Raw genomic sequence first — 23,159 nt, forward strand, 5'->3', positions numbered from 1 at the left:
GGATACATGAACCAGACTGGCAGGTGCCAGAGGGGAGGAGGATGGGGTTGACTAGATAAAGAAGCTGAAGGGCTTTGTTGAAAATCAGATATGCATATCCCTTGGACACCCACAATGATGTGGTGAAGGCCAAGGGAGGGGGAGGTGGAGGGAGATGGAAGTGGGCAAAGGAAGGAGAAATGGGGGAAGTCTGCAATAATGTCATCATTGAAAATTTTAATTAAAATAAATGATAAAAGAAAAATATTCTTAAATATGTCTCCAATAATCATACAAGTAGTTGCTTCTGATTAGACATGACAAGAGAAATAGCTTTGAAAACTTAAATTCTAAACTTCCCAATATGTTTCTTAAAGCAAAGTGTTTCCAAGTGAGCACTGTAAAGAACACATTTTTAAATTTGATATTATTCTTCCACAAAATGACCATTGTTCATATAAGTTCTCCTAATCAAAGTTGCATTTGTTTGAGCTCTAACCACCTAAGGCAATATCCTGTAGCTGAATGCTCTCCAGGTGATTGGGACCCCACTGAACCCGAAGAACTGCATTTCCTCAATTTTTCAAAAATTAACTTGCAATTGAACTGCGATTATTAGTTTTAGTGTATGGCCCTAAAGGAATAAAACTATTGGCGTTAGAACGCTGAAGGCAAAGCCTTGCTAATATAGACACTATAAATCTTGTGCAAAGTGAGTTTGTTTCCATATCAAAGAAACAGTAAAATCAATAAATAGAGCTCTTCAATAAGCACCAAACAATAAACTGAGTTAGAAACCTTTGCAGAAATAAGTTTTAGTCATGACATCTTTTTCCTTAAATTGCATTTACCTTTTTTAGTGGAGGCAGCACCAACCTCTTCTTTGGCTCGATCAGTTTCTGGGAAATTCAGATATCAGAGAATGAGAAATAAATACCAGAGATGCCAGGTAGATATCTTATAGCAATGTAAGTCAGACAAGACCAAACTGTGCAAGAGATAAAATGGGTGTGGCGCCTGTGAGCAAAGCAAGCAGCCGAGAAAGACAAACTATAGAGCACTTGTAATTTTATAAACCAATGAACTTCTTTAAATAGTAGTACAGAAACTCTGTTCCACGATACCACAATGCAATATTAAAATTTTAGCTTATATAAGCAGTGACCATAAAAAAAGGTGGCTTATTCCATAACATACATTGGAATACTAATTTATTAGTTTATAGTCAAATCTAAAATGATATGAGTTATGGTAAAGAGGACTTGAAAGGCCTTCTTTGTTTAGCCTTTAATTATGGGAATATCAAGCAGTATTTGACTTCAATCAATTAGCTTTATAGTATAAGAGATTAGCCATAATATAACACATTTTATTTGAATATTAATTGCTTTGAGGAAAAAAAAAAGAATTAAAAAGGCCAAAAGACGTAATTGGAGCTTCTCTGAATACCTAGTGTGGAAGACAGGAGAGCTGCCCTTACGACATAATCTGAAATGCTGATCCTAGTACCAAATGTTGGGCCTCAAATCAAGGCTAATTAAAGTTGAAATTTTCTCTTATTCATAGGAAAATAATAAAATAAGAATGAGCTGGTAAAATTTTACCAGAATTCTTTTCCCTCCTCAAACTTCCAACATCCTGCAGAGGAGAGGCAAGTTGCTGTTGGGAAATTTATAGAAAACAAATAGAAGCAGATGAGACTGCCTCATCTTTTCACCACATCTCAGGCACATACTGGCACCATTTGTCTTCTTTCCAGTCCCAAAAGAATATCAGTCCCTGCTCCTATTTCATTCCAATCCTTCCATTTCTGCCCTGCATCCCATCTTCTTTTGCCTAGTCAAGGCCTTTGTTCTTCCAAATATTGCTTCTATCTGCTACCTCATCCGTTTTCCACTTCACGGATGCTTTCACATCAGCTTAGAAACACAATATGTCACATTTTATAGCCTCAGAAAACCACAGCCTTCATTCTGCATCCCGGCCATGCCAACTCCCTCATCTCTCTGTCATCTGTCACAGCCTCCAGAGGGCTGCTACACTCAAGGCCACCACTTCATCTTCTCATCCTCTACTTTTCAAAACTTGTTGAATTATGGAAGGTACACAAATAAAAGGTGTAAAGGCATTTACATTGGTGCACATTTTATGAATGGCAATAAAAAATGCCCACCTTTGAAGCCCCTTGTAGACTTAAGAAATACGGTATTATCAGTCTTTGAAACCTATTACCTGCCCAACTATCATTGAATGTCTTTCCCTTCATCTCAGAATCATTGACCTAAATTTCACATTATTTTCTTTTTCTAAGCAGTTTTTATTCCATGTATTTATCTCGAAACAAAGTCAAGGCCATTGTATATAGATTAAATTACATTATTTAGTGAGATAAATTCATATAAATTGAAGTATATTATTGCTTAATTTTTGTAATTTGCTTCTTTCAAAACATCGTGTTGAGAGGCAGTGCTAAAACCATTAAACCAGGAGGCCATTGGTCTGGAGTCCCTCTAGTCCCATTGGTAGCCTATGTGAATGAACCAAAACCAGAAGTCAACTAAATTTTTCTCAAATCTGAGAAAAATGAAACTCAAGAGCAACTATCACAACAGCCAAATAACTAAATGTTACCAAATAGCAATTTATGTTATAACCAATTAAATAATTTGTTTGCTTTGCTTCCTAATTTCTCTATAAAAACCTCTGCACTGGAGGTTTATAACCCACCAATAGAGTGTCCCTGAGCATTTCTCAGGTTTGGAGCTGCCCTCTTGAAATTGTTGTTTGGCCAAATACACTCTTTAACTTCTTACAGAGGTCATGTTAATATGAGTACGTATAGTTGATTTATTTAACCTCTGTATAGTATTTCACTGTATACGTGTTCTACAAATTATATATTTGTTCTCCTGCCAATAGATAGTAGGTCATATCCAATTCTGTGCTACTATAAATAACCTTGGTATGACCTTTCTTGTATATTCCTTCTGAAATGTGCAATAATTTTCTTAGAAGTCAAATGACTAGGAGATAGCTTATGCTTGTGTTTTACTTCTTTGTTGGTTATTTTTGTTCTGATTTATCTTTATTGTTGAAAGTGTTACAAATGTCCCCTTTTTCCCCCATTGATCCCCTCCACCCTGCACACCCCCCTCCAGGCCTTCACCACCCTATTGTCTGTGCCCATGGGTTATGTATATATGCATATAAATTCTTAGGTTATTCTTTCCCCAACCGCCTGCCTTGTCTCTGAGATCCGTCAGACTGTTCCATGCTTCTGTGTCTCTGGATCTATTTTGTTCATCAGTTTATTTTGTTCATTAGATTCCACATATGAGTAAGATCATGTGATACTTGTGTTTCTTTGACTGTCTTATTTCACTTAGCATAATACTCTCCAGGTCCCACCATGCTGTCTCAAAGGGTAAGGGATCCTTTTTTACAGCTGCATAGTATTTCATGGTGTAAGTATCCAAGAAGATGCTTAATAGGATTTCCATCTTCTTGAACTTGTAGAGACTTGCTTTGTGTCCTAACATGTGGTCTATCTTTGAGAATGTTCCATGCGCACTTCAGAAGAATGTATATTCTGCAGCTTTGGGGTAAAATGTTCTGTAAATGTCAATTAAATCCATCCAATCTAGTGTGTCATTTAGAGTCACTTTTTCCTTGTTGATTTTTTGTTTTATTGAATCAATAAATACTGACAAAGTAATCAGCATCTCTCTCTAAGAGTATTGTCAAAACTATTATTGAAGCAAATGCCATAGTATATTATAGTTATTAGTCAATATTTACAATCTGAGGGTACATACATTAAAAGGGAAACTATGACATTACAATAGGTGACAAATTATGTTACCTACTGGTTTGATCAAGTGATTAATTATTAGAAAGATTAACTAGGATGTGTTTAAGAGAGTGAAGAGATCAATTAACATTCTGCAGAATGGGAAACGAAAATGCAAACAACTCAAAAAGGGGTTATCAGCTGGACAAATTAACATTTACAACTGAAAAATCTGTAGATAAATTTTAATAAAAATAAATTCCCAGAAAATATAAGGTTAAATAATTGTGCATGTTATTTCAAAAAATTAAATAAGCATAGCAAGAAATATTTGGTGAGCCAACTTTAAAAATTAGCATTAGCATCGTCTCTAACAGAGAACTTAAATGAGCGAGCTGCTGAAATATGCTCCGTTTTCTTTAAAGTTTTATTCAACATACTTGCTTTCGCTTCTTTTTCACTGGCAGCTGTTAAGGACAAGATATAATATGGTCTAAATTAATTACACATCTACTCGTCTCTCTCTAACATAGTTTTAAGGTTATTTTTGTGTTTTAAAAGACTGTATTATAACCTTGGAAAATAATTAAAAAATAGGTCTGAGGAAGAGAATATGCAACACCATGCCATTTTCTTTTATGTACTTTAAATATATGCCATGAACCATAATTTTTTCATATTCATATACCTTCCACAAACATAGAATGCTCATTCACAACTTACTCATTTTGGTTTCCATTCTAGAATATCTAAGAATCTGTTTTTATGTACAAGCCAATTCATTTCCTTAAAGTCTATAAAATGGTATGAAAAAAATGAAGTGAATTGATTATACAGGGGTTTCAATTTTTAAAAGGAAGCTAATTATTGCTAAGTTGCTACATTATCATCGAACCATAGAATGAGCAGATAATAATTTTAAGGAATTTAAATTATTGTATTTTATCAGTTTCAATACTAGACAATAATGTTTATCTATTAAAACTCATGAAACTGATTACACCAATAGTCACTCTGTTGCTTCTCTGTGTTTCTATGTCTATGATCTGTTTTACCTTTCTGTATATGTGCGTAAGTGAGAATATGTGTTATGGCTCACTTGTGGGAATGTTACCTCTGAACATATAATCTGTTTTCTTTGATATAAACAAAAATATTCCTTCTGAAAGGATAAGTAAAACAAATGTGAATGTGAAGTGGTTAAATATGTGATTATTTCATATTGTAAATTATTTGAGTCATTCATATTTAAAATTTTAAAACAAATGTGATTTTCCTATTTGATATTTCTCTTTCCATTCAATCAATCATTATCAAGTGCCTACTATGTGCCTGACTTTATAATAAACACTATGGGAATCAAGATATAAAATTCAATTCTAATCTTCTAAATTCTGGCTATTTAAAGTGAATAAAAAAAGGTAATATGATTATAACAGTATATTAAGTGTTTTTATAAAAGAAAGATGATACTATGAGAACTAGTTAGAGAGACACCTAAATGGATTTGGGTTGTCTGAGGAAGACTCCAAACTTGGAAGAATGTGAAATATGACTTCAAACCTGTGGCTATTTGCAGTCTATGGAAGGGGTAAGAATATAGTTGAGCTTTATTTGCATGGTTACTTACATAATATTGAGTAAATACTATTTTCATTTAAATACAACAAAAAAGCAGGAGTGACTACTGGACATTTAGGCTATGATTGCACACATACGCCCAAAAAAAAAACCAAAAAAAAAAAAAACCAGTGAATTTCCTTGAGTAGAAGTTTGTCAGGCAAAATCAACAGATTATGTTTTAAAATAAGGTCAATAAAATTTTTCAGGAATTTTCATTTGAAACAACTAAGAGGGCAAGTGCAACTCTAGAAACCTTTTAGAAAACTATTGATAACTATACCAACTGCATTTTTAGTTTTTCTTTGTTTTTATGTTTGTTTTTTGGCTGTCTGATTCCCAATTCAATTTTTTCACTATTAGACTGTAAATATATTGAGGGGAAAATCTACTCTACTCTCATTGCAACTTCCCCGAGTACTTAAGAAATCTCATTAAGTAACATTTAGAATAGGAGAGACTATATGATGGAATTTAATATTTCATATTTTTAAAGCAAAGCAATATCAGATGCATTTACAGAAAGTGTTTTTATTTTTTTTACATTAAACTGTAAAACAGTGCTTCTCAGACACTGCATAGATGAATCCACTGGGGATCTGAGGAGGTTGCAGATTCTGGTTCAGTAGGCCTGGAGTAGGGCCAGATTGATAGGGTGGGAAACAATTTTCTGCCAAGGGCCATTTGGATATTTATAACATCATTCAAGGACCATGCAAAATTACTGTTTCTATGAAAAAAGCTCCTAGATTTATTGAATTTCGAGTCCCACCTGCTGTTTCCCTGGCAGGGCCAGACCAAATGATCTTGAGGGCCTTATATGGCCCAAGGGCTGAACATTCCCCAACCCTGGAAGCTTTTAGGTGATTCTGATGCTACTGGTTCACAGAATACATCGAGTAGCAAGAGTGTAACATATTATTTGTCTTTCATTTTCTAAAATTTCATTAGTGTTAATTCTATGTGAAGAAGTTGGACAAAAGACTGGGTGATAGAAGAATTTCCTGCCCTTTCCTGTCATGGTCCTCATGCCTGTCTGAGGATGCAGCATTAAAAAACATGGGACATCAAGTAGAAAGAACTCAGCAACATTGGTCTGACTCACCTGAATGTTCTTTTTTTGGTGGTTTTGCTGTATCAAGCAAGAAAAGAAAAAAGTCAACATTTCATGCTATTTGATCACAATTCAGGATTCAATTGCAAATTAAATAATATCTTGAAATTAAGAAGATAGAGGCATTTAAAAGCAGTTACCTGGTTCTGCATGTTTTTCTTTCTTTTCCTGTTCTGAAACATATTATTAACATTATCTTTATTATTCCAATTTTGTGTGTCCCAACTTAACTGTATTATCCCAAAGAAACGTATCTTCTAATGAAAGATTGCAGCAAGTGATAATAACTGCCGTAAAAAGACTAATATTGTATTCAGAACAAGTCTTCCCTTCTATTTCCCTTCACAGAGTTGCCTCACAGAACAGCATGGGAATATTCTGAATACTAGAGGAATTAAAATTTTTCATGGATAATAAACCAGAAAACTAAAATAGGGTTTATAAAGGATGGAAAAAAATAAATTTGCTATTATATCAACATAAAATAAATTTGGGGTAAGAGTAAGCACAAAGGGTAATTATTGTAGCTGTTTTAAAATAATTCTCAGATGCAGATGGACAGATTTCATATTGACTCCTAAGGTGATATCTTCTTATATTGAAGAGATATTTGTTTTGCTAAGACAAAGGTTTGCTGAGGCAGATTTAGGACAGTAAAACAGACTAAGAATTTTCAGAGGGAAGCAAAACACATTCCTGTGTTTATAGGACAAATGTTCCTTATAGAGTTTTTTTTAGACAGTGTTTCTTTCTAAAAACCTACTTTTGTCAATATTGCACAAGACAAAGTAATATTCTGGCCTTAAGAATAAACTGACATTTATATTATAATAAGCACTGATTTTATATGAAGCACAAGTACTAAATTCATATAAAATGCTATTGTCTGTGTTCTTATTCTTACTTATTTTGCCTTGACAAGCCTGTAGACTTAATTTAAAACAGAATTTTCAAGAAGAGTTTCAACATAACATTGATTCATTTTAAAAAAAAAAAGAATGGAGAGATTTCTTCATTTTGTTTAATGAATACATTTGGAAGACTAGAAGCTGTTTATGCTGAAATAATTCTAAGAACTATATTTTAGAAATATAATGTATCATTGAATCTTTTATGTCCATCTCATCAGTCTCTGAAGTGTACAATTTTGTTAATCAGGCCTGTAGTTAGGAAGGTCTAACGACTCTTTTATTCACTCCTAAGATAGCATGCAGGCAGGAAAACAAAACAAATGGATTGACCAAGTGTTACAAGTCAAAGGAAGAAGTTTAGGCAACTGAGCAAAATTAAACAAAATAACATTACCAAAAGCTGTCTGGAAAACATGAAGAATTAAATATATAGCTTAATTTATGACTGATGTGAAACTCCAATGAGAAAACATTTGTAAGAACTCTGTAAAGTGATGACAATTAAAAAAAAATAGTCAAAGCAGATTTACAAAATCAAACACCATTGAAATGTGAGATTTCACAGGGCCTTTCAATCATATCAAAGAAGGAAATACTGTGCTAATTTGGAACAACATGTAAGAAAAGATTATTGAGAACATTTATTATATGGAATAATTCAATAATTTTTAAATTACCCTTGATAAACTTAAACAAATTTAACCATTAATGCTACAGGATCTTCAAAATCATGCCTATGAATGACTTTTTTGAGTTCTTTCTTTTTACTTTTTGTCTTTTGAAAAAATTATAAGTCACGAGAATTTATCAAAAATATGTAAAGGAAGATCTCGTGTACTCTTCTCCCTGTTTCCACTACATGACATGATTTATTTTTAAACTAAAAAAAGTACAGCCTCTTCAGCTGTGTTAACTAGAAAAGCAGGAGCAAAATAAGAATATAGGGTTGGAGATGTATAATTGAATGAAGCAATTTTAAAGACAAAAATAACTAAATCAAACAAATTCAAAGATGCAATAATAATAATAAAAACATATTTTGTTGATAAATCAGAACAGATATGTTAATTTCAAAAGAATTAATAGTTGTTTAGAAGTCAAATCTTTTTCTTCTCCCTATTAGTGCTCAAGTCAAAAACCAGACCTTTTCAACAGGAAAGCAGTTGAGATGTAAACGAATTTCTAAGAGAGCTTCTCTATTTATTAACTACATCAAAGCCCCAAAGATTGTCAAAGAGCTGCAGCATGTCTGCAGGAACTTTTAAATCATATAGACTGCAATAAAGTGAGGGCTTGAAGGTTATGTATACATACATACATACATACATATATATATATATATATATATATATGCATAATTTAATACCATTTTTCATTCTCATTTTCCTGTGGTGCAATGGTTTATAGAGTGGTTTCTGTACTCATCTGCCAGAGCTGATCAGCAGCTTTCAGCTTTGCACACACATAAATCTGAGACTGAAAGAACACTTCACATCCTTCTTTATAGACAGATTGCTCCCCCTGGCTGAGTTGTAGTATAATTTCATGATTCTCTCCACAGGATATTTTAGAGCATTTTTATGACATAGGCTTTCTCAGTGTCCTGACCTTTTGCAGGACCAAATCATGCATAAATATTTTTTTAGTTTGGTGTGTATTTTAAAGCATATTTTTAATATTACTAGGATCTTTAAAAAGCTCTATATACCCAGAAATGTGATGATTTCTAATGGCTAACTGAATATGGTGAAGGTAAAGTTTTTTTATTTCCATTTGTTCATTATAACCTATTTTCTTTAGAGAAGAGTATATATTTGCAAAGGACACAATCTCAAGGCTTTGCTGAATTGTTAGCAAACAGCTTTAATACTGTGTATTAAAGCGACAGTGATGCTAAGGTACGGATCTCAAGCAATGGTATTCCACAAAGCTCATAGTAGCACTTGTAGGAGGAAAAATCATGTTATAGGCAAAATACTATAAATCATGGGATCATGACAAAACATTTTGGGTTATAAGAAATAAATAGAAAAGAAGTTGTAAAACTGGCCTGTAAAATAATTTCTATTCAGTCTTTTCTAAGGATAGAACTAACCAGATTATAGAGACTAAATTCACACCAAAATAATGTAGTTTTGATTAATGGATGCAGCTGTATTTTAGGTTACCAGGCTGTGGATAATATCAGATGACTACATGAGTTTGAAAAAGAACTCTAAGAATAATTACATGCCTTTCAGTTCACTCTGACCCACCCCAGGTTGTGTTTTCTTTCATCCTGACAAAAACAACAAATAGTTCACATGCATAAAATGTAGAAAAGGGAGATTCAAAACTGCAAGTCTACATGTGCCAGCAGGCCAATAGTAGCAGAACAGAGAAAAAAATACACATTTTCATGCATTTCCTTACTTTTTCCCTTGGGTTGTTCTGTTGAAAGAAATATAAACAGAAAACCATTGCTCTTAAAACATTTAAAGATAAAGTTTACTCCCTCAACATGCTGATTAGGCCATCATATTTCAACCGCTCCCTTGTCCTCTCCCCTTAAAGTTCACAGTGAGTGCTGCTCTGAGAGTATTGCTGATTATCATAGTGTGTCCTTAATTTGATTGAGAAATACTGTTTGACAATGAATTAACCTAGGATTATACTCTTTAACCACTTTAAATAATTTATACTTTGCAATCTTCATAAATACATGTGAACACAAAAAAACACATGTGAACACATAAATATATATGAATCAATACAGAAGAAATAGGTATACTTGACATATGAGTTACGATTATATTCAACACAAAGAAATAATTTAGTTTCTTAATTGATGCTGGTGTATCCAAGATTAATTGAATTTATGCTTTCTAGTAAAATAAATGCTTGGTACTAAGCATTGTCCAATTTTTTTTTTGGTCAAGCAAACATTTCTCTGAAAACAATTACTGTGAAAGTTGAACATATACAGTTTTATTTTTTTATTACTGCCAAATATTTCTCATAGCTGTATTGTCAGAAAGACTCAGCTCTTTTTTGTGTTTTTTTTTTTTTTCATTCTCTCTTTCAATCTCAATATTGTTCTCCCTCCTCTATCCCAAGTATATAGTTTTTCTTTTATGTTAACACTTTAAAAAGTAATGCTAATCGGGGGTTCATCAAATATAAGACAGAATCAGGAAATATTTCCAATACCTTCTGCAGGTGTTTTTGTTTTCTTGGAATCTGAAAACACAAAGATAAATTATTGATAAAGCAGATCAATTAAATCAACAACTGATTAGTTCACACCTAAAGGTTCATTCACCTTAAAATCATTTTCAACAAAATGGGTTGATTACATAATATATTTTTAGAATTTAGGGCTAAAATAGAACTTTTTAAGAGGATAAATATTAGATGGAATGAGGTAGGAAGTGAGAAACTTTTTGAAGTATAAAATATAGAAAAATATGAAAAAAATCCATATATAATTTGCATAGAGATTACATTGTACCATTGAAGCTAATAATCTTTTCATAGAAAACCAAACTAACAAATACGTGGTCTGTTTCCATGAAGATGAGTTGGTATCCATACATTTAATTGCAATTATTTCATGTGTTCAGTCTCAAGCAGTCCAGGTGAAATATGTTGCACTCTCTTTGAATAATCAATACATTTTCAATACAAACATTCCATTATTTCTATTGTAATGGAAAAGAAACTAGTGGATGTTGGCTCATGGGTTACTAATGAACACATCATTATGCCTATTAACTGCTGTTTAGTAAAGTGTATTCAGTGGTCTGCAGACATCTATTTTATTTTTAGTCTTTTGAGTATTTGGCTTAGATCTGAGAAATTTGTTATTTCTAGTATACAGGCCATGAGACTATCTGTTCCTATCACTTTAAAATAAACAGGTTTTGCCCAGCTGGCATGGCTCAGTGGTTGAGCATTGACTTATGATCTAGGAGATCGCTGTTCAATTCTTGATCAGGGCACATGCCTGGGGTTGCCGCTTGATCCCCATAAGGGGGCGTGCAGGAGGCAGCTGATCAATGACTCTCTCATCATTGATGTTTCTCTCTCTCTCTCTCTCTCTCTCTCTCTCCCTCTCCCTTCCTCCCTCTGAAATCAATAAAGATATATTTAAATAAATAAATAAATAAACAAACAAATAAATAATAAATAGGTTTTTGGCCTCATTTATTTTAGAATGGAGGCATCTTAACTTAGATTTTTTCTTAGAATATTTTATTTCTTATATTCTGTGTTATTTCTTTTACCTCTTCTGCAACTGAACTTTGAAATTCTCTGAATATTAGTGAAATTAGAATCATAACAATGAACTACAAATTGCTACTTAAAAAAGGTAGATAAGCTTTTCTGGCCAGCAATTATATGGCTTAGATCCTAGAACAGTAGACATTCACTAACAGTTTGTCTTTTGGTTAGTAGCCAACAATGCAGTAGAATACTTGTAAAATACTTGGGCTACCAAAAAATATAATGCTTGCAATTGAAAGATCACATTCTGACTCTGAAGAGCTGTAAGTACCAGCAGTTAATACTCATGCTATTAAACTTCATTATGCGCTCTCAGCACTCTGTCGAATGGCTTAAAAATATCATAAAGGCTTAGTTGGTGACTATACTTCCTTAAAAACCGTCTGCCCAATAATCTGAACAAGCCTTTTATTAAGAACATTGAGGGCTCAGCAGCTGTTATTTAAAGGCAGTGATGTGTTTGCAATCTGTTCAATTCATCACTCACTCATCTTTAGTAATGTACCAGGTATGGTCTATTATGTTCATAAGTGATGCCAGAGGGAAATGAAATACCAATTGACATTGAAGGGAAAAATTAACTCTCTGGTAGTCTACTAATGTTGGTGATGAAGTACCCCACCTACTTTGTGAAACTCACCCAACTGACATATGTATTCAATTAAAAAAACAGATATTTTGCATTGTTTTTCTACAGGATTCCTCTTCAAATCTCAATTCTGAAGCCCTAGAATTTGGGACTAGTTTTCACATGCATTTTACTCTACCTGCTCTTATTGCAGTTATGAGAAACTAAATCTAATCTGACTAGTTCTCAATGGAGCTGCATCTTTCAGAAGATAACCTGTGTGGGAATTCATCCAGGAGCTAAGGTTAAGTGAATGAGATCTACCAGACCTGCTAGCACAGCCCAAATAGCAGTTAGTGATCAAATACATCTGGATGAAACTGACAACAACTGACTGTAATTTCCCAGCCCTAAAAAGCTCACTGGATTATAACTCCCAATAATAAAAAAGAATTTTCTTTGCTGGGACGTGAAAAATTAAGCACCTCTTCATAATTCCTATGGCAATTATATTTATCTCGAGTCTTACATTACTGATTCATTCACAGAATAAATATTTGTTGAATGATGTGAGAACTGAGGAAATGTGTTAGTCCTTGTAGGAGATAAAAGTGAATAAAACATGCCTTTTTTAGTCAAAAGTTCAAAAGTCAATAAGAGTAGAAGGAAAATGAATACAAGTAATATGATACACAAGGTGGCAAGACATGAATGATGGCAGGGAGTTATAAACTCTGATGGGAGATTATAAATGAAAGAGAATGTATGTGTAATTGGGGGTTAGACAGATGTCTTAGAGGAAGGAGAATTTTTTATGAGCCCTGAAAACATTGAATATTTATAGAGGAAAAGGAAAGGGTAAGCTCTGCTATGATAATTGCAGAAACAAAGGCAAGATAGCACATTATATGTGTAAAATTGAGAGTGGCTTAGAATAGGTGAAGTATATGATACATAAAGGAAGAAACTGAGTGGAAGTAGAGTAAAGGCTGCTCCATGGTGTTGTGGTGGTCTTGCACTTATCCATACAGGCCAAGCAGGCACAGGTTGAATCACAGCTAATTTGAGTCTTGATAGGGTGCCTTTCCATCCTCTGGAACATAAGAGGGTATGGGGCTGTGAGGAACTGCTATGAGGCCATCTCCCACGTGCCTACCTACCTCTCCTGAGAGGCTCTCGTGAGAGTTTTCTTCTCATTACCTCCTGGGTTCTCCTTCCTAGAACCCTTTGTAACAGAGCTGCTGACCATAAAACCAGTTGGCTGTAATCTAGAATTGCCTCCTCAGCAATGAAGTGTCCCTAATTTGTGTTGCATTATCTAGGCTCTTTTCTTTAGGTATCATCATTTTGGTGTGTGGAACAAGGACCACGAAGACCTGGCACCTTTGGCTACTCTTGCTTTGACTGATCATGATTTTCTCAACCTCAGAAAGGCTTATTGTATCTTTACAGGTGGAGCTATTCAGGCCTTGGCTTTGCCTTTGCCTTTGCCTTTGCCTAGGTGTGTGCATGAAAGGAGGTCCAGAAACAGACTGTAGGGAGTTGAATTGCAGGTTAAAGCCTTTATACTATCTTCTGTGATCAGTGTGGAGTCACCGAATATTTTAAATAGATAATGACATAAACAATTTCATGAAGCCAATTCAATATTTTGGAAGAAAATATTATAGGCAAGATAATTATTTAGATCAGAGATTCCAAACTTCTTCATCTCAGGACTCCTTTTAATTCCTAAAAATTTTAGAACCCCAAACAGCTTTTATTTATGTATGTTCTATCAGTTTATGTTTCTAATTTTAAATAATACGTGGCTTACTGAGAAGTCAATTGGATTTACATATCTGCTTTTATATTCATTCTGTTTCAATATCACACATTATATAGTCTCTGGGAAACTCCAGTGCCCATTCATGGAAGGATGAAAGTAGAAAAGGGAAATGATGACTTCATAATTTTATAAAAATAATTTAAATTTTGCAAAAGTGCTGAGAGGGTCTCAGTAACCCCTGGAAGTCCTTGGCCACATATTGAGAACCTCTGATTTCAGAGTTTATTTCCTTGGTTCACATAAGTTGTAATATCAGCGTGAGGTCACAATTTGAGGACTGAAGGCCGTGAGTGAAGATTAGCTTTCCTAATTATTTTAGGAAGAATTAAACAAAAGAGAGTGCAGGCAATTTAAATTTTCTGAAGGACTAATTGTCAGAGGCAAAGGTAAAAAAAAGATTAAAGCTTACACCAGAATTTGAGTCTTAACGACTATAAGGACAGCGGGGCCATTACATAAGAACGGATAGAGAATAAGCACATTTTATAGAGAAAAATACAATGTTATCTGGACTTAGATGTTGAGAACCTAATGGGAAGTAAAACAGGATACTTGCTAATCAATCATAAGGAAAGCATCTGACTAGGGAGAAAGAGTGGTATACAGGGGAAACTTCAGTAGAAAAAGGCTTATCAAAGCAGGACCTCAGTTGAACATTTATTCAATAATGTCATTCCACTCAGGCTAAGGTATGGTCACTTTGAGGCCCGAACTCCCAAGAACAGTAAAATTGATGGGCAAAGCTCATGGAGCCGAGGGTCTCTCTTGTTAAGAGATTTGATGAGACAAGCTTGGGATAAGATCTCCGTATGAAAATCAAATTTTCAGGGCTCACTAATGCAAGAAACCTTTTGAGGTCTGATGCACAGATCATCTTTGGTAACAAGGAAGTTGTTTTGCACTTTTGTTTCTGTATTTTAAAATTCACCAACAAAAGAACTTCTCAAGTACATTATAATTAAATTCCCAAAGCACTTCACATTTTTTCTTTCTCCAGGAAAGTTGTCAGTAATTAGTATCTTTGAAAGATATCCAAAAAGTTTGAACCTGAGTAGAAATAAACTTTGTGTAAGATAATGTTGAAAATCCAAATTGTGTCTGGTGATTTGTTATGAATTTGCCTCATTCGAACAAACATCTTCCCTCTCCCTGTGGAAAATATATCTGTGATCTTTATTGAGATGATAGAAAGTAAGAAACAAGAGCTGAAAAGCTTATGTCTATATATGTCTCTGCTCTGCTTAATAGGAGATACAGAAATAGAAATAGAAACTCAGGAAACATCAACTCAAATGACTGCCTAGAATAGCTGAGTTTAAGCCTATTCTATTATATTCTGGGAACAAGCCAGGCATGTTCCCAGACCAGGAATTAAACAACAATGTCCTGGATGATAGATTGATGCTCAACCACTGAGCCACGCTGGCCGGACAAGATCCTTGTTTAATAGAAGCAGAATGTGACTCCCAAGCCATTATGATTACATAAAACTCTAATGGCACTAAATATAAAATATAACACTTGCTTTCTTATTTTTCTCAGATTATATAAACAATAATTAGAATATAATTGTAATTTTTCAGAGTTAGAAGTGGTTGTTTATATCTACAAGTTATTTTTACTGAGAAAATAGCCTAGATTAATAAACAGTGCTGATAACTAGAGACCTGTCTAAACAGAATCACAGGGGCTGAGATGGCCTTAATATTCCCATCAGCTTGACTAAACTTAAACAGATTTCTTCTTGGCTATAAGCCCCTGACCTCCCTTTTGTTAGAGCATTTACTTTAGAAAGCTTGCATGATCAATTCTTTCTTTGTCCCTTTGAAATATAAATCTTCTACAACCAGAAATACCTTGCTCAGGACCTATGGGACATCCCTTTGAAAGGTAATCATCAAAGGAGATAGTGTCCCTCTGTCCCAGCCTCTGTAGGGGGGTAAGAAACTTAACTTCAATAAGCAACAATTAGTAGAACAGGCGGCCAAGTCCCATTGGCCACCCACCCCCAACCTCACCAACACCTTCCAGGACCTTTGCACTAGCTCATCCAGAACTTAAACACTTTCCCTTTTGTTCCGGTTGAGAGGAAAGTTTCATTTCTCCTATTGCAATAGACTTGACTCCAGCAGTACTTTATTTTTTTCCAATCAGGACACCCTGACAAAGGGAAGTGGTGTGTAGTGGTTGGACTATGAATTCTGTACAACTTAACGAAGTAACGGGTGCTTGTCAGTGTCAGTTGATATAAGAGAATGGGTCTGTATTTTGCATATTTTTGAAATGTGATAAAACTGCTAATGGAATAGGAGGCCTAAGATTTTGAGAGGTTATGTTATACACTCATATCTTAGGAAAGACTAAAGTTATTTTAAAAAAGCAGCTTACCCTTTTACATGAGGTGAGGTAGAAAAATCACATTTTTGTAAAATATATGCACATAATAGATTCATTATCCAAAGGAAATACAGACAAAATGGTAGTCAAAACCCAACTCTGAATATTGTTAAACTGTTCACACAAAGGGCATAGTCGAATTTTTCATAAAACATACCTTCCTTCTTTTCATCTTTTTTAGCTGCTGCTGAAATAAGGGAAAGAAAATAGTGTTAAAACATATTAAATGACCATTTCTCAGGATACTCCTGGGAATATGAGAATGTAGTCCATGTATTCATAAATTCAGTGGATATTTATGTACAAATTAACCTATCCAAATCTGAAATTAAAAAAATCTGAAAATATTATTTTATAAGAAGGTCTTTAAAAAGTTGAGGTAAAAACATAGAGCAAGAAATGAATAAAAATATATTGTTACATAGATAAGAAGTCAAATTAATAAGTAATTGTCCAACCCTAACTCTTGCCTGTACACGGTGCTTAATCAACACTTTCATCTAATTTTCTTAAAATAATAGTTCTAACAAGCTTTTGAAACTTTAGGTTACTATTCATTCAACAATAAATCCTTTATTCTGAAAAATAAGTTGAGGTTGCCTTGTCAAACATAGTTGGAATATAAAAGGGAAGAGCCTATCGCCCACATTATCTCTCCAATTTCCTCCCCTTGAGCTCCTCTATTATGAGGCTGAAATAACACTAAATTCCTGCCTCAAATCACAGTTCCATTTCCACCATGACCCTCAGAAGCCTCAGTCAAAACAGGTGATTGTGTTTTTTTATCAGAATATATATACCTTAACCGCAATGATTCCTTGAGCTAGCAGTCATTTGCTTGAGGAATGCACTGTGAGCCGCATTTTCATGAATATAAAACACAGAAGTGATAGTAATATTTGCCCTGCTTCTACCTTTCATAATATTTGTTACCCTCTCTATCAGAACTCTTCTAAAGAAGAATCAATTTTCTTGAACAACCTGATAATCAAAAGAAAACTGAAAACCTTACATCATAGCTCTGAACCGTTCTTTCATATACTGCTTATAAACAAGTGTTGGGTCAAGTGGTGATTAGCCAATCCATTTTGCCAATACATACTTGGATGATTTTGCATGTAGCTGGGTCCAGGATTAAATGTAACAGAAAATTTTTGGTCAGATGCAATCATGTCAGACGCTAAGAAGTCTGTTATAAGGGCCTTCTGCACAGAAACAAACGTGCCATAACCTAAACGTATCTCCTTAATTGTTCAATATTGTATAATGTAGCATAGGAGAGAAAATATTTTCTCCAATAAATATTTTACCTTTTCCCCCCTTAGTGTGTTGTGTAAAGTTTTCATCGGTGACAAAAGCAGAACACTTGTACTCTTTCTTTATACTTTCATCTTATTGCTACTTATGGCTTGAGTGTAAAGGTAACAGAACTCATTGTATTCCGTTCCCCTGAGTTGGGTCACTAGAGTTAGAACAGCTCTCTCAAAGAATGTGATTGCAGCTGATAGCTAAAAACTAGCTTCATAGGAAAATTATTTTAAAGAAGTATTTTTCCCAAACTGGTGACCAGAAGAATCAATAGTGTCCTAGAGTTCTCTTTAAAAACACCACTCTTATACCCCAAATATATTAATAAATGAAAACATACATTTTCTCAGATGGCTCATAAAAGTGAGGGTGATTATTTTGTAATCATACCTGGAAACTAATTTTGCAGTCTTGGTATATAGATGAAGTGATACTAATTTTAAAACATTCTGACATATTTTTCTAATATGACACAAATTACAAGGTATAATTGAAAACATCGGAAAATTTGTGTATCATTGGTATATCTCTATATATCATCTACCTGTCCACCCATCTATCGATCAACCTATGGCTTATTTTTGAAAATATAAGTAAAGCTCAATGACTGAAACTTGGAGTAGATACTAATTCCCGGGTCCTTCAGTGGTTCCTCTGCAAATTTTGCATTTGTCTTAGTCATGCTTTCTCCAATTACTAAATAAATACTTGAAATGTGTATCTTTACACAACAATGCAATGGTTCCCATAATAACCCAGCAGATGGTGCTGTTCTTCCATAAACAGATTTTGCTTTTGTAAATACAGTGCTATGTAAATGAAAAAAAAAAAAAACCACAGAATTTTTAGTGTTTTATTGCTTACCTTGTGCTGCAATTTTTATAGTTCCTTGTTTGGTTTCAGGGGCTTTCCCTGGCTCTTATAAAGAGAAAAGATAAATAAATTAACACGGAGTACTGTCAGAAAGATATACAACAAACCTTTCTTAAAAAGGAAAAATTACAAAAGCAAAATTAAATCTAGGAAACACTGCCCTTAGCACTCGGAATTGTTAAGAATTAAACAATTATTAAGAGGGTTGCCGAGACTTAAGCTTATTGAGAAAAAAAATAAAATGACTGAACCAAAGAATAGGATAAAATAAAGTTGCCCCAAACTGTTTTGCTTCACTGTTAACTTACCATGAAATACTCTGCATTTGTTTAGCACTAAATTTGAAAATCTTAGAATTCTTTGTAAATTATTTCTGCATAATCAGTCCTTTGAAATGCATGAAACTGTTAGACTTAAAGTGGCTCTTTGAAGGCTCCTGAGTGACTAATATGAGAATAAGTCCCAGTACAACCAATTTCCAGCTTTAGTCTCAGACTTAAGACGCATTCCCTCTACCGCTGATGTGGTGGGGCAACGAAACGTACTGGGGGGGAATGAGTAAGTTTCATTTTAAATCTTTCTTCCCTCTTGTCTTAGTTTTTTTTGGTTTAGTTTATTTTCCCCCCTTTGTTCAGAATTTTCTCTTTAAAGAAACAGAATGCAAAAACAGTGGATAAACATTTAAATATATTATTAATTGGCATGAAAGATAAAAAGGGAAATAAATATTTCAATAAGCAATGACTCATTTCACATTTCACTAAGTAGTGGTTCCAGATTGTCTTTATTAAATTTTCAATAACTGAATTATCACTTAACAATAGGGGAAGATTGGGTCATTTGTCTTAGATACTGACCTTCACTCATTCATTCATCACATATTTATTTAGGACCTATTATGTGTATGTACTAGCTAGGTATAAATGTACTAGATGATACACATATATATTCTATCTTAATTATCACCAAATGTTAATTTCAGCTAGTTTAATACAGTGTGGGGCAAAGTAAGTTTACAGCTGTTTCCATGGAAAAATAATACAATAGTTAATAAATAATAATACAAGAATAAACTCTATTTCACATATTCACAATTGTAAAGCTACTTTTGACAAATCCTGTATTAAATTCTAGTTAAAATAACAAGATTTCATCAGAATAACTTGGCAAAGAGTCATAAGCACAGATTCCATGTTTTTCTTTTGCCAAACAAAAGAGGTTCAATTTGGAATTCAATCTTTACTGTTTGTTGGTGAGAGAATTATTAATTTATGTCATAACTATGATTATGAAAATAATTTTTATTTTGTTTTATATAAAAAGTATTATTTGATTCACATATATGATTTCCATTATTACTATATTTATCTTCCAGACAAAATATCATTTGCCAAAATTAAGTTTAGAATTCATTCTATCTATGATCTCTTTATTATTATTTATTAATTTTTTTCTAGGGGAAAGCTCCATGCCAACTCTAATGCTAGATTTTCTTTTGTCACACCTAATAGATGGTCTTATAATTTGTCAAGATTTACCTATAGTTATTGAATTCTTAACTAATATATTTCTAAACATGGCTCTAACCCTATAAGCACATAACTAACGTTTAGTAGGCACCTCATAAATATTTGGTGAATAAAAAAGTGGATGAAAGGATAAAAGGTTAGACCTAAAATATTACCAGTATTACCAAAAGTGCCCTAAAGTACTCAGGCAATTTACTCCTTAAGATCTCACTATATCAGAGAAATGTAGAGTAGTTCCTTATTAAAAAAAAATAAATTTACAATTAAAATCAGTAAAGTGTCATAGAATTTTTACATTTGCTTTTCCTCCTATCTTCCCTTTTTCTTCATGTATTTTTAGATTACTTATCCTAACTGATCCCTCTACACTTAAGATTCTGTTGGGCCACCCAATATACACAGCTGTGAACTATGGAGAGCTTTTCTCAATGTCTTCTTAATTCTTCCATCAATCATTTGGTTTCTGTATCAGTTGCTTTCTCCCTCAGCGAACAGGATTCAGATGATGCCCCTGCCCAGCGTTCCCTGTTTGAGTATCCTCACAGAGGACAGATCAGTCATCTCTCAGCAGAGTTACAACCTCACTGCCCTTATCCTGTATCTCTTTAGCTGAGTGTACACTGAGTGGGTATGTTTTAAAGGCTCATACCCTGTGGACTCTTCTTCCTGCTATGCCTTAGTTCCTGGCCCTCCAAAAACCAAAACCAAAAAAACCCCACACAAAACAACAAAAAAACACCAATCCACTAGTGCACGCTGAGGCATTAAAGAGACTGTTCCAGCCCGGCCGGGCGTGGCTCAGCGGTTGAGCATCGACCTAGGATCCAGGCGATCAGGGTTCGATTCCTGGTCAGGGCACATGCCCGGTTGCGGGCTTGATCAATGACTCTCTCATCATTGATGTTTCTATCTCTCTCTCTCCTTTCCTTTCTCTGAAATCAATAAGATTAAAAAAAAAAAAAAAAAAGATACTGTTCCAGGTAAAAGGTGTTATTTCAAAGGGTTGGTTCTACAGACAATGTCCACACCCAAAGGAATGATTTTAATGGAGATAAATCTCAGGATTATAAAAGTAAGATGTTTGTCCCTTGAAATTTAATTAATTTTTTTCTTTGACCTGAAGCTTTTAAGTCGATTTATATTAATTCACAAACTATTATGTGAACGGCATGTCACTAGAAATGAACAATTGAAAACAAAATGTTTTTCAATAAGTCTGCCAACTTGCATCTGCTCCCCCAAAATATCGACTTCAAATCTATAGAGGATACATACAGAGGTGATCGGATATGGCATCTGTTTGTGTACAGCATTTCAGTTTTAAAAAACACATGACTTTAAGCAGGGAGTCAAACCTGAGACAAGGAATGTACAACATTAAGGCCACACCCAAAACTGCATAAGAGTGAAAACACATCAAAGCCACAGGAACAGGGTGGAAAAGGTGAAGGGATTTAGAACTACAAATTGGTAGTCACAAAAGAGTCCTGGGGGTGTAAAGTACAGCAGAGCGATATTGCAATAACTGTGTATGGTGCCAGGGGGTCCTTGAAATACCGGGGAACACTATGTAACATATGTATATGATTGTTTAACCCCTATGCTGTACACCTGAAACTAATATGAAATAATGTTGAATGTCAGCTGTAATTGAAAAATATTTTTTTAAAAAAATAATGAAAAAATAATCCATATAGAAAAATTTTCATTATAACTATTTTTCTCTGCATCCTTTTGATTACTGCCAACTGCAAAAGAAACTAAATTTTTTTTAGAAAAAAATTCAAATATATATAAAAATAAAGAAGAAAGTATAATGAGTTCCATGCTCACAATACCCATTCAACAAGTATCAAGTGATGGCTAGTCTTAATTTCTCTGTATTACTCAATACCTACACTACACACATCCCAAATGAAAATTTTATTATTTCAAATGATTTTATCTTTTTCCAAGTTTTCATTTGATAATTTTTATAGTTATATTTTTAAATAAAAAAAACAATGATTTAAATAAAAACACAGGGTGATAAATAAATTCAACAAAATTATAACATTCTGAAACTGATAAATAATATTTTGGACTGCAAAATTGGAAACAGGATGGACCTACATTAAAAATATCAGCATAATTAACTTGGGAATGTTTTAGCAGGAAATTATCAAAGAAGTTAGTATATTTCTAGGTTCCTGAAACATGTTGTATTTACATAAACAAATTGTCATGAATCAGATAAACCAAATGGTTCAGTATCTTCCAATTTCATAGGCATGGAACAGTCTCATTTACAAAATTGAGTCTGCAAATATTTTGCTGAGGAATCAATTTTTGCATATAGCTTTAAATATTCATTTAATATCATGAACTTTCCATCTATAAGGCTCTGTTTATACTTTTCATGTGAAGTCTAAATTGATTGAGTTTTCAAATGTAGATTTCACATAACTTCAACAGCAAATGGACTGCTACACTAATGGACAGCATATTAATAATAATAGTATTATAGAAAATCATGCTTACATTTTAAATATTTTCTATGCAATCCCCCAATACCCCCAAAAGTAAATCACTGCATCTATTTATTTGTATTTTTTAATAAGTTGGGAGAGATAATTTCCTATTTCAAAACTAACAATGAACAATCCCTGAATAACATGTTTCTTCCCTTCAGTAAATAACAGCAAAATAAATTGGAAAGATGCTCCCCAGCTGAAGGAAAGTGTCTGTCCATTGAAGAGAAAAATCTGACAGAGGTAGCTGAATGAATACTAGCAGGTGGTAAAGCAGGTGATGGGTTCTAATGAAACCTGGTCATTTCACAATACCCAGCCCACTGGACTCGGCAGTACTGATTTCTATTTTAATATGTAATCATATTTTAATTATTTACTTATGGTACTGTAGCTTCCACTAATCTACAAACTCCCTGAGATCACTGTTATTTATTCAACTTTATAACACTAACATATAGCAAAA

At 33.7% G+C, this 23,159-nt stretch overlaps 1 protein-coding gene across 1 annotated transcript in view; it reads right to left on the reverse strand.

Annotated features, from left to right (window-relative positions):
* The window catches only part of TRDN (triadin), a 254,454-nt gene that overhangs the window by 67,780 nt on the left and 163,515 nt on the right, over positions 1 to 23,159 (reverse strand). Inside the window, exons 13-19 of the mRNA XM_087817589.1 lie at positions 18,646 to 18,699; positions 16,631 to 16,660; positions 10,604 to 10,633; positions 9,827 to 9,844; positions 6,644 to 6,676; positions 6,495 to 6,521; positions 831 to 878 (exon numbers count right to left, since the gene is read on the reverse strand). Coding sequence (XP_087673715.1) covers positions 831 to 878; positions 6,495 to 6,521; positions 6,644 to 6,676; positions 9,827 to 9,844; positions 10,604 to 10,633; positions 16,631 to 16,660; positions 18,646 to 18,699 — 240 coding nt within the window. The remainder of the gene's footprint in view (positions 1 to 830; positions 879 to 6,494; positions 6,522 to 6,643; positions 6,677 to 9,826; positions 9,845 to 10,603; positions 10,634 to 16,630; positions 16,661 to 18,645; positions 18,700 to 23,159) is intronic.

The sequence above is a fragment of the Miniopterus natalensis genome, chromosome 5, assembly GCF_054644295.1.
Source record: "Miniopterus natalensis isolate mMinNat1 chromosome 5, mMinNat1.hap1, whole genome shotgun sequence".
Lineage (NCBI taxonomy): Eukaryota > Metazoa > Chordata > Mammalia > Chiroptera > Miniopteridae > Miniopterus > Miniopterus natalensis.